General features: G+C 51.2%; 1 protein-coding gene across 4 annotated transcripts in view; it reads right to left on the bottom strand.

The window, feature by feature from the left end:
* Positions 1–12,538, bottom strand: part of CAPN3 (calpain 3) — a 149,596-nt gene that overhangs the window by 95,744 nt on the left and 41,314 nt on the right. For all 4 annotated transcript variants that reach the window (XM_075330284.1, XM_075330285.1, XM_075330287.1 and 1 more), the window contains exon 2: positions 115–184. In XM_075330284.1, the coding sequence (XP_075186399.1) occupies positions 115–184 (70 nt within the window). The remainder of the gene's footprint in view (positions 1–114; positions 185–12,538) is intronic.

Here is a 12,538-nt window from a genome sequence, read left to right as displayed (position 1 = left end):
ATATAGTTATAGCTAAGGGACTGATAATTAGAGCGTTTGGGATTCACAGCTTCTAGGAAGAGACAGAATAGGCTCATTATGTCCTTCTTTACATATACTGTGTGATTGTCTTACCCAAGTCTCCTTGACAGATATCCGTTCTGTTAGCTCCTCCTATTATGAACTGAGGATTTTCACATATTTCCTAAAAGAAAGAAGAAACACCGATCAGTATTTATGGAATCTATGCCCAATCCATAAAGCAAAATGTGAAAAATGCTTTATGGTAGTTTTAATTTTCATAAATCAATAGCTAACATACACCAATATATTGGGACAGTCAAAAAATCTAATTTACGTGAAGAACACAAATCCCTATAAAAAAACCTCTTTATTTGTGCAATTATTAAAATTGCCCATGTGAATCACCCACAAACACTAGTAGCAAAGGGAAGTTCCATATAACTAAGAGGGATCATTAAAAAAAACAATATTTTCTGATAATTTTTATGTATATATATTTTATATGTTTTTACCAGAAAAATATTTTAATTGTTCTAAATACTTAGCAGTAGAGGAGGTCAGAACAAAAATTGGAGAAAAATCTCCTTTAATGGGTCAAAACAATTGGAGAGATAATATACTCAATACATTACAACAATGACCCTAGTATATACCTATAACTGACCCCTACCTGCCAACGGAGGGTATGACACCCTAACTTAACTGGGCGCCCCCGTTCCTCGTCGGCTATCCCTTGCTTCCCGTTCACTTACCCTACCATAAGAGGACACAAAATACGCCACTAATGAACATACATTGTTTTTTTCAAAAGATAATAATAGATCATGGTCCTCCGGCTCCAATTCCACACTAGTGCCGAATCAATACACCCAATTAGACAGTGCAAGGCACTTAACCAAATGTATATAATAAAAGTCAACCACAACGATTAAGCTTTTTGGGGATACAGATCATAACCTTAAATACTAGGTGATTCACCTGGATAACTTTAATAATTGAACAATTAGAGAGATTTTTGTATAGGGATTTGTGTTCTTCACGTACATTTCATAAATCAATAGCAATTTGCAATCTATCATATAAGAGAAATCTCCTTTTTCCTCCTAAGGCAGAAAATTATCCCCTGTAGTTGGTGCCTTTGTCCCCCATTGAAGTCCACGAGAAACAGATTTTACGGTGAGTACCAACAATCTACTTTTCTTGTTTGTCTCATTGTATGATACAGAACCATGGGATGTCCTAAAGCTGTCCCTGGGGTGGGAATGAAAGCCAAATATACTGTTAGCACAGAAGTTTCCTATTTCTGCCCGGGCTGCCACCTGGGCAACAGGCGTCTACAGCATTTTCCGCCAAGACTTGTCTCTTAAACCTACAAAAATTATACCAAAACATATGATATAAATCACAATAATTTTTATTGTTGAAAAAATTAGAAAATAAAAATATACAAGAGGGATAAAAATGGAGAAAAATATTCAGTGAAAAAAATGACCCGGAATGGATCACCTGGTGAATAGTAATAAATAAATAATCAATAGCTAATCAAATTCATGTGTACGAACAAGGATATTGATGAGGAAAAAAGTATGGGAAACTGAATAGGGAATTACCAGAAAAATAATTCAGTACAGTAGAACCTCGGATTACGAGTATAATTGGTTCCGGGAGTGTGCTCTTAAACCAAGTTACTCTTATATCAAAGCGAAGTTTCCCATAGGGAATAATTGAAACACAGACAATTCGTTCCACAACTCAAAAATATATTTTTTTTTTAAACTCGTTTTATTGAAGGTTAAGTAAGACATTACATTATAGGATAAGTCAGCAATTTGTACTTTACAAGTATACACGTATACTGTTTGATAAGCAGGGTAATAAAGCAACAACAATTAAATCAACAACTATTACTTTCAATCTGGCCTTAGCACATTAATCATTGCAGAGGTGTCAGTTCTCGAAACATATCCATTCTGGGGCAAAAAGCCCACACCAATAAGAGAAGCGCAACCCAGATTACAGAGGTCTCGTAATATCCCCAATACATTATATCATAAACCACGTATTTCTCCTTTCCACCCATCGGCGTACCATTAGTTACTATCACGCCAGTACCGACTGTAGGCTATCAGCTAGGGAGCCGGGTGATCCTCCGGTCAAGGGCGAGCCCATCCATCTACCCCATATTTTGTCGAATTTATTTAAAGAACCTCTTATCTTATAAACATAGTGTTCTGACGGAATTATAGCATTTACCAATGCAATCCATGAGGCTCTAGTTGGAGGGTGGATGCCCATCCAGTTTAGTATAATGCCCTTCTGGGCCAAAAATAATACCTTTTTTATTAGCAAGTTTTCATTTTGGGACCAGGAGCGTACATCCACCACCCCAAATAGACACAGAATTGGGCACAGAGCAACTCCTTTCTGAAGTATGGTGGACAGAGTCGTTACAACCTCACTCCAATAGGAGAGAATGACCCGGCAATCCCATATCATGTGCCAGAAATCAGCACCGTCTCTCCCGCATCTTGGACAACCCACCCCCACCAGATTATTCGCCTTTTTCATCTTGTTCAGTCTCTGAGGAGTCATATAACTTTGGTGTATTATGTATAACTGAATCAGTCTATTATTGACTGCAGGAGAGACTAGCGTGTGGGATTCGACAATGTCGTCCCACACTACATCATCAATTTCAGGGATCCTGACACTCCACCTCTCCCGGACAGAAAGAGGACTGTTCATGGCCTTGGCCCGGATAAGGGAGGAGTACAATTTGGAAATGAGGCCTCCAGGGCCCTGTGATCTGATAATTCCAATGACTGGAAAGGAAGAGAATCTAATCCCACGACCAGAGAACTGAGCCCGAAAGGCGTGCCAAATCTGGAGATACCGAAACCCATGAGATTCCGGCAAATCAAATTCTGCACGCAGTTGCGCAAAGGGGCGGAGATCACCATCCCGGACCAGTGATCCCAGGGAGACTATTCCTCAATTCCTCCATTCGCCAAACTCCGGCAGCCCACAAAAGTGTGGAAGGTCCAGGTTATCCCATAGGGGTATCTCAGTTGGCATATCATGAAAACCAAAAATGGTTTTAGCCTCTTTCCAGACCCTGTCCCCCAGTTTGTGTATTGGGAGGACCCGACCCTCAGGAGCCCTCTTGTGGTCCGTCAACAATGGCCATAGGAGATCCATACCTGTGAGCTCTGCCAGAAGACCCTCCGGAGAACCCCTCACCCCAGGAAGTGTCCATTGTCCCAAATATTTCAATTGTCCGGCCAGATAGTATATGTACAGATCAGGAAGGGCCATACCCTCCATGTCCTTGGGTCTCTGTAATTTGGCCAATTGGACCCTTGATCTGGAAGGACCCCAGACAAAAGGTGATCATCAAAGATTCCAGGGACCGAAAGAAAGAGCGGGGAATCTGTACGAATACATGTTGGGTTATGTAAAGACACTTTGGTTGCACTATCATTTTAAGGAGATTAATCCTTCCCGCCATTGAGAGCGGGAGTTGGCTCCATCTATTAAATTTCTCCCCGAGGTGTGATAATAAGGGGGCAATATTTCTTGGTATCATCTCCGAAGGGCTTCCCGTCAATATAATCCCCAGGTATTTAAAATGATCCACCACTGGAACTCTACATATGTGGGTGTTCATCATTTCCTCCCTGTCCCGAGATAGGAAGAGGAGGTACGATTTTGACCAATTTATTGACAGGCCCGAGAACTCCCCGAATCGGTCGATTAACTCTACGGCTCTAGGAATGGAAGAATCCGGATCAGAAGCAAACAATAACAGGTCGTCTGCATACAGAGACAAACGTTCATCTCCCTTACGATGTCTCACTCCCCGGTAGATTGGGTCCGTCCGAATGCGCACTGCCAACGGTTCCATGGCAAGGGCGAACAGAAGAGGGGATAGAGGACACCCCTGCCTGGTTCCCCTCCCCAAAGGGAAAGTTTCCGATACTCCGCCTCCCACCTGAATGTTAGCCGTTGGAGCTTTATATATAATCTCAATCCATCTAATAAAATCGTTGCCGAAACCAAATGCCCGCAGTACCTCTAGCAGGTATGGCCATTCTATAGAGTCAAAGGCCTTGGCCGCATCCAGGGAGACCAAAGCCCAATCCTCCTCTAACTTGGTGCCCATCTGTAGAATCACCTGTGCCCTCCTCAGATTATCCGAGGTACTTCTACCCGGAATGAATCCCGACTGATCCTCATGTATTATGGAGGAGATCACTTTATTGAGTCTAGTTGCTAGAATTTTAGTAAGAATTTTGTAATCAGAGTTCAACAGAGAGATCGGTCTGTATGAGCCACAATCCAATGGATCCTTATCTGGTTTCAATAGTAGCACGATGGTTGCCTCATAGAAGGAATCAGGTAACCGTCCCCTGCGGAACGAAGCCTCAGCCGTCTCCAGGAGAGCTGGAGCCAGCTCCCCCCTATACTTGTCAAATATTTCAATCGGGAGTCCGTCTGGGCCAGACGCCTTACCCCTATTGAGGGCTCCCATCGCCTCCACCATCTCTTCCATGCTAATGGGCTCATCCAAGGCCGACCTCTGGGCCAAAGTCAATCTGGGAAACTCCAGATCCCGCATGTGAGGCAAATCCTGGGATATGAAGAGGAATTATGATTGCCAGTCATAATCGCTCTCATCACTCCCTGGCAGTGCCCCCTCCCTTCTTGTTCTCAATGTCCACCATCTGGGAAGGTGTCACATCCCAGCAACACATCCCATGGCCATCTCCTGTGATATGGAGATTAGATGATGTGGGAACAATGGACACAGGATGACTCCCTGCCGTGACCCTGTGGTAGGGGCTGCTATCTAATTAGCAAGGCTATGGAAGTATCCAGACAGGACGACTCCAGTAAAATATGGTTCATATCTCGCAAGCCATATTTCCGATAAATATGGCAACCATAAAAATGGTGTCTCTGCATGCGGACGATGCTGGCACACCTTTTTTATGGGAGTAGGACATTGGGAAGTACCCCAGGCGTGATATCAGCCAATGGGGAACTAGTAGACAAGTCATGAGTCCTCTCGTTCTGTAGCTAAATTCATAACTGTCACAATGAGAGCGTTGGCGTCTGCCTACGACGCTCCCAGGCAAAGTTATGGCCAATATCCCCTTTCTGGATAATTCTGACTCAAAAGCGGGGGGAGTGGCAGTGCTTCCCTGTGAGGTCACTAAGGTAGGAGGGGACCTGGATTTGCCCAGGTTGATAACCCTACTTCGGCCATTTTCCAGTGTTCTTTCGCTGGGGGTCACGTGTAGGAAACATCTGTGGGAAGGATCCTAGAAACCTGGTCTACAGCGCCCCCCTGTGGCCAGACGCACAAGGTAACTGCTGGAACTGTGTATGCCTGTTTGTAAACCATGCTTTATCTGTAACTGTACTCTGACCTATGTATATTCTGTAGATTCCCTATTGTATATATTGTATTTTCTAGTGTGGCTTCAGGCTGATTAAATTATATAATTAATCTTGGGCTGTTCTGTTATCTCGATCTTGAATCCCACGTCTGTGTGTTCGGCTAATAGTTACCGTGAAGCGGTTGGTGGCAGCGAGTTTGTGCCAAGGATTATTGTGGGGAGGCCAGTGAGATTCGGGGAGGTTTTATATATTCCGCCCGCGGAGGTCGGGGGAATATATACCCTACTCTCACCGGGGACCCTTCAATAATCGGCATAAGTAGTATAGCGGCCTCCTTGCTTATTGTCGGGCAATTCCATAATTGGCCTGACTATAAGAGGGGCGCTAGAGAGCGCGTCACGTGCTCTGTCTGTCGGTCGGGAGGTATAAAGGAGGGGTGACCCCCCACTTGTTACCCCCCGATTGTGACGTACTGGTAGCCAGCGCGGGGGATTTCTGAGTGACCCCCCCCGGTGGTTCGTGACATATTGGTGGCAAGCGGTGGGATCGAGATAATAGTGTGTGTGAGTGTGAGACCCATACTCCCAGACACTAAAGACTGCCTGCAGCAGCTGTGGCTGCTGGGGTCTTCAGACTAGCTCAACACTAGAGTGTCAGAGTGCAGATACTGTAAGGTGTGTGGGCGCATCAGGTGTCAGTTCTGTGTCAGTGACCAAAAGTCTGCAAGAATGGCTGATGGCACCAGGAGCAGAGCTATGCAACTGGCCAATGCTAAGGCAGGAGCCGAAGAGAGGGAGGACGGTGCTGTGGACAGCAATGAGGAGGTTGACCACGAGTCCTCCAGGAGCCCGACGCCAGAGAACCGTTCTGCAGAGGACAGCGCACAACCTGGCAATTATGGACAAGATGAGGAGCAGCTCACCCAAGGGTCCTCGACGAGCCAGATGCCAGTCCTCCGCTCTGAAATGGACAGTGAATCACCAGGCTCCGCAGCGGGCCGCAGATCACCACGTGCCATTCCACCAAGCATGGGAGGCTCGGATAGCCTTCTTCAAATGGCTATGGCCCTACTCCAGGCTGGAGACCGGGAGGGCTACAAGGAACTCCTGGCAGAGCGCAGGGCAGAGCGGCAGGCAGCACGTGAAGAGCGAGAGCGAGAGCGACAGGCAGACCGTGACCACCAGCTGCATCTAGCCAAGCTCCAGCCCTCATCAGCCACACGTGACCTTCAAGACACCAAACTTCCAAAGGTCCGTGTTGAGGACTTCCCAGTGCTGGAGAAGGATGGAGACTTGGACTCTTTCCTGACTGCTTTTGAACGGACTTGCCTGCAGCACCATCTGGACAAGGATCAGTGGGCCAAATACCTGACCCCCCGTCTAAGGGGTAAGGCCCTGGATATCCTTGGGGACTTGCCTGCTGAGGCAGATCAGGGCTACGACACCATCAAGCGGGCCCTGATCCAACAGTACAACCTCACTCCGGAGTCCTACCGCAAGAAGTTCCGGACCCTGCAAAAGGGACCAAAGGACTCCTGGGCTGACCACCGGCGGGCACTTGCCCGAGCTGCCGACCACTGGACCCAAGGCCTGCAGCTTTCCACCGGACCGGAGATCCTGGACTTGTTCATCACGGAGCAACTCTTGTGGAACTGCCCTGAGGATCTCCGCCAGTTCATCCGAGACCAGAAGCCAAAGGGGTCCACGGCTACAGCTGCCCTTGCCGATGACTACACCAACAATCGGGCTCCTGAGGCCAGGAGAGCAGCCACCAGCAGCACCTGGAGAGGGGGTAAGATGAATTCTGCGACTGCCCCACCTGCCCCTAGACTGCAGGGGGTGTCCCCCTCAACTCCCCTCTCCAGGCCCGTGCCAGAACCAAGACGGTGCCACCAGTGCAACCTACCTGGACACTTCAAGGCCATGTGCCCTCAGCGTCCCAAGGCCCCGGCTCCGTCCCCGTCCCAAGGGCCGCCCAAGGTGTATTGTGTGGGTGGGGGTGGTGGTAGGTCCCTGGACAGCTTCCAACCTGTCACCGTCGGCCGGTCTGTGACCATAGGACTGCGAGACAGCGCCTCGGAGGTGACTCTGGTGCGGCCTGAGATGGTGTCCCCCCAAGACTTGATACCTGGAAAAACCCTCGCTGTCTCCGGGATTGGAGGCATTGACCCGGCGCTGCCTGTTGCTGGCATTTATGTGGACTGGGGCGCAGGGCGAGGGGTGAGAGAGGTGGGGGTAACTGATCGGATCCCCGCAAACGTGTTACTTGGGACAGATTTGGGGCAGATAACCTCCCAGTTTGGGCCCCCCCCAAGGGCTGAACCTTCAGCCAGTACTGACGTGCCTCCGGACAATGTTAATGTGTTATCTATGAATGATGTGAGAGAGGGGGGAGTGAACTCTGATATTTCTGCTTGCATAGACACCATAGACACACACTCAGCTGCAGCTGTGACAGGGGAGGGGGTCAGAGAAAGGTGTGACCATGCCTCTACAAGTGATCAGCCAGTGAGCTGGGATCTGCTGCCCTCTGCAGGGATAAGCAGAGAGCAGGGTGCTGCAGGGGGAGGACCAGTGTGTGGGGTGGGGGCTACCACAGCCAATGTGGGGTCCCCAGAGATTTCACAGCGGGGTTCTGTTGCTGCAGGGGGGGAACAGGCAGGTGAGATTGGGGCCAGTCCAGGAGCGGAAGTGCTCCCAGGTAAGATCTCGGTACATGGTTCCCCCACAACCGGGGTGTCAGGAAGCCAGGTAGGTCTGCCTGAACCGGCGACTTGGTCAGGAACGGAGGAGGAGCAGGCACGACCCACGGTCGCAGCGGCTGTGGCCGCTGTCACCCGCAGTGGGAGTGCTGGAAGCCAAGGGGCCTCCCAGAGGTCCGATAGCTCTTCCCCTTCTGACCAAGTGGCAGCCGAGTCAGGTGGAGGCCAGGACACAGGTCCCGGGGTACTGACCGAAGATGTGACAGTCTCGTCGATTCTGGCCACATCTAGTCAGGGGTTTCAGGCAGCGTTAGAAGCTGACGACAGCCTGAAAGCTCTTAAGGAGCAGGCGGCACAGCCTCCCTCGGACTCGGACCCGGAGCGAGTGGTCTGGGACCAAGGACGGCTGTACCGGGTCACGGTCCAGCAGGGTTCACCGGAGGCGTGGCCCAGGGACCGACAGTTAGTGGTACCCTATCCGTTCCGGACGGAGTTGTTGCGGATCGCACATGAGATTCCGATGGCCGGACACCTAGGGATCGCTAAGACCAAGGCCAGGTTAAACCAGCATTTCTACTGGCCAAAAATGGGGGCCGATGTGGCTGCCTACTGCCGTTCGTGTGAAACCTGTCAGAGAGTGGGGAAGGCGGGGCCACACCCCAAAGCCCCACTGGTATCTCTGCCCATCATCGATGAGCCTTTCAGGAGGGTGGCTGTGGATCTGGTCGGCCCGCTGGCCATCCCCAGCAGCTCCGGGAAACGCTTCATACTGACGGTAGTGGACTATGCCACCCGGTACCCAGAAGCAGTGGCCTTGTCGTCCATTCGGGCTGACAAGGTGGCCACCGCATTGCTGGAGATTTTCTCCCGAGTGGGTTTTCCCCAGGAAATGCTCACTGACCGGGGGACCCAATTCATGTCCCAGCTGATGGAGGCCCTCTGTAAGCAAGTCCAGGTGCGACATCTGGTGGCCAGCCCGTACCATCCACAGACTAATGGCCTGTGCGAGCGGTTTAATGGCACCTTAAAGCAGATGCTTAAGATGTTGGTCGACTCCCATGGGCGTGACTGGGAGCGGTATCTCCCACACCTGTTATTTGCTTACCGGGAGGTTCCACAGGCCTCAACAGGATTCTCACCGTTTGAGCTCCTGTACGGGCGACGTGTGCGGGGCCCCCTGGCTCTGGTGAAAGAGGCTTGGGAAGGGGATTTGGCCACCCCTGGAGTGTCGGTTATCGAGTATGTCATGCGCTTCCGGGACAAAATGCAGGCCTTGACGCAACTGGTACACGACAATATGGCTCAAGCCCAGGCCGATCAGAAGCGTTGGTACGACCAGAACGCTTGTGAGAGGACCTACCAAGTGGGTCAAAAGGTGTGGGTACTGGTCCCCGTACCACAGGACAAGCTTCAGGCAGCCTGGGAAGGCCCATACCTCGTGTACCAGCAGCTCAACCCTGTGACGTACCTGGTCACCCTGGACCCTGCCCGTGGAAGGCGGAAGCCCTTCCATGTGAACATGATGAAGGCACATCATGAGCGGGAGGCGTGTGCGCTCCCCGTGTGCAACCTGCCCGAGGAGGGAGAAGCGGAAACCCTCTTGGATATGCTAGCCCAGGTTAGGGCAGGCGGATCCATTGAGGATGTGGAGGTTGACCACCAGCTCTTGGAGGACCAACGGTCCCAGCTGTGGGCCACCCTACACCCCTTCCGGGGGTTGTTTACCAACCAGCCCGGAAGGACTGACTTGGCTGTCCATCACGTGGACACTGGGGATCATCCCCCGATCCGGCGTTCAGCATATCGGGTCTCCCTGGAGGTGCAGCAACACATGCGCCAGGAGATTGACGAGATGCTGAAGCTGGGGGTGATCCAGGCATCCAACAGCGCTTGGGCCTCGCCTGTAGTCCTCGTCCCTAAGAAGGACCGAACCACTCGGTTCTGCGTGGACTACAGAGGGCTCAACGCTGTCACGGTCGCCGATGCGTACCCAATGCCACGCATCGATGACCTGCTCGATCAGTTGGCCGGGGCTCAGTACCTGACCATCATGGATCTGAGCCGGGGATATTGGCAGATCCCCCTGACTCGCAAGGCCAGGGAACGCTCTGCCTTTATTACCCCATTTGGACTGTACGAGTCCACGGTGATGCCATTCGGGATGAGGAATGCCCCTGCCACTTTCCAGCGGATGGTCAACACCCTGCTCAACGGACTTGAAGGGTACGCGGCCGCGTACCTGGATGACATTGCCGTCTTCAGTCCCACCTGGGAAGATCACCTAGAGCATCTAGCACAGGTGCTCAGGCGGATCCACCAGGCAGGTTTGACCATCAAGCCGGGAAAGTGTCAGCTGGCCATGAGCGAGGTCCAGTACCTCGGTCACCGGGTAGGCGGGAGAACACTGAAGCCCGAGCCTGAGAAAGTGGAGGCCATCGCATCCTGGCCCACCCCCAGGACCAAGAAGCAGGTGATGTCCTTCTTGGGGACCGCTGGGTACTATAGGAGGTTTGTTCCATGCTATAGTAGCCTGGCAAAGCCCTTGACGGACCTCACCAAGAAGAAGCTGCCCTCTGCAGTCGATTGGACAATGGACTGCGAGACAGCCTTCCGGGCCCTAAAGGACTCCCTGTCCAGCCCGCCCGTGCTACAGGCAGCCGACTTCACGCGGCCGTTTGTAGTACAGACCGACGCCAGTGACTTCGGCCTCGGTGCGGTGCTCAGCCAGGTGGACTCTGCGAGCCAAGAGCACCCAGTCTTGTACCTGAGCAGGAAGCTGTTACCAAGGGAAGTGGCCTATTCCACGATGGAAAAGGAGTGCCTGGCCATAGTGTGGGCCCTGCAGCGTCTGCAACCCTATCTATACGGGCGCCACTTCATCGTGGAGACGGACCACAATCCCCTCAGCTGGTTGCACACCGTCTCTGGGACGAACGGGCGATTGTTGCGATGGAGCCTTGCGCTCCAGCAATACAACTTCACCATTCGCCACAAAAGGGGCCGGGACCACGGTAACGCAGACGGGCTGTCCCGACAAGGAGAGGTCGCGGGCGGGCGCACGGGGGAACACCGGAGTGTGCTGCCCCCTAGCGCCCTCAAAAGGGGGGAGGTGTGAGGCAAATCCTGGGATATGAAGAGGAATTATGATTGCCAGTCATAATCGCTCTCATCACTCCCTGGCAGTGCCCCCTCCCTTCTTGTTCTCAATGTCCACCATCTGGGAAGGTGTCACATCCCAGCAACACATCCCATGGCCATCTCCTGTGATATGGAGATTAGATGATGTGGGAACAATGGACACAGGATGACTCCCTGCCGTGACCCTGTGGTAGGGGCTGCTATCTAATTAGCAAGGCTATGGAAGTATCCAGACAGGACGACTCCAGTAAAATATGGTTCATATCTCGCAAGCCATATTTCCGATAAATATGGCAACCATAAAAATGGTGTCTCTGCATGCGGACGATGCTGGCACACCTTTTTTATGGGAGTAGGACATTGGGAAGTACCCCAGGCGTGATATCAGCCAATGGGGAACTAGTAGACAAGTCATGAGTCCTCTCGTTCTGTAGCTAAATTCATAACTGTCACAATGAGAGCGTTGGCGTCTGCCTACGACGCTCCCAGGCAAAGTTATGGCCAATATCCCCTTTCTGGATAATTCTGACTCAAAAGCGGGGGGAGTGGCAGTGCTTCCCTGTGAGGTCACTAAGGTAGGAGGGGACCTGGATTTGCCCAGGTTGATAACCCTACTTCGGCCATTTTCCAGTGTTCTTTCGCTGGGGGTCACATGTAGGAAACATCTGTGGGAAGGATCCTAGAAACCTGGTCTACAGCGCCCCCCTGTGGCCAGACGCACAAGGTAACTGCTGGAACTGTGTATGCCTGTTTGTAAACCATGCTTTATCTGTAACTGTACTCTGACCTATGTATATTCTGTAGATTCCCTATTGTATATATTGTATTTTCTAGTGTGGCTTCAGGCTGATTAAATTATATAATTAATCTTGGGCTGTTCTGTTATCTCGATCTTGAATCCCACGTCTGTGTGTTCGGCTAATAGTTACCGTGAAGCGGTTGGTGGCAGCGAGTTTGTGCCAAGGATTATTGTGGGGAGGCCAGTGAGATTCGGGGAGGTTTTATATATTCCGCCCGCGGAGGTCGGGGGAATATATACCCTACTCTCACCGGGGACCCTTCAATAATCGGCATAAGTAGTATAGCGGCCTCCTTGCTTATTGTCGGGCAATTCCATAATTGGCCTGACTATAAGAGGGGCGCTAGAGAGCGCGTCACGTGCTCTGTCTGTCGGTCGGGAGGTATAAAGGAGGGGTGACCCCCCACTTGTTACCCCCCGATTGTGACGTACTGGTAGCCAGCGCGGGGGATTTCTGAGTGACCCCCCCCGGTGGTTCGTGACACCGCAAGTAT

This window comes from Anomaloglossus baeobatrachus, chromosome 12, assembly GCF_048569485.1.
Source record: "Anomaloglossus baeobatrachus isolate aAnoBae1 chromosome 12, aAnoBae1.hap1, whole genome shotgun sequence".
Taxonomy (NCBI): domain Eukaryota; kingdom Metazoa; phylum Chordata; class Amphibia; order Anura; family Aromobatidae; genus Anomaloglossus; species Anomaloglossus baeobatrachus.
This window is presented reverse-complemented; position numbering and strand designations above follow the sequence as displayed.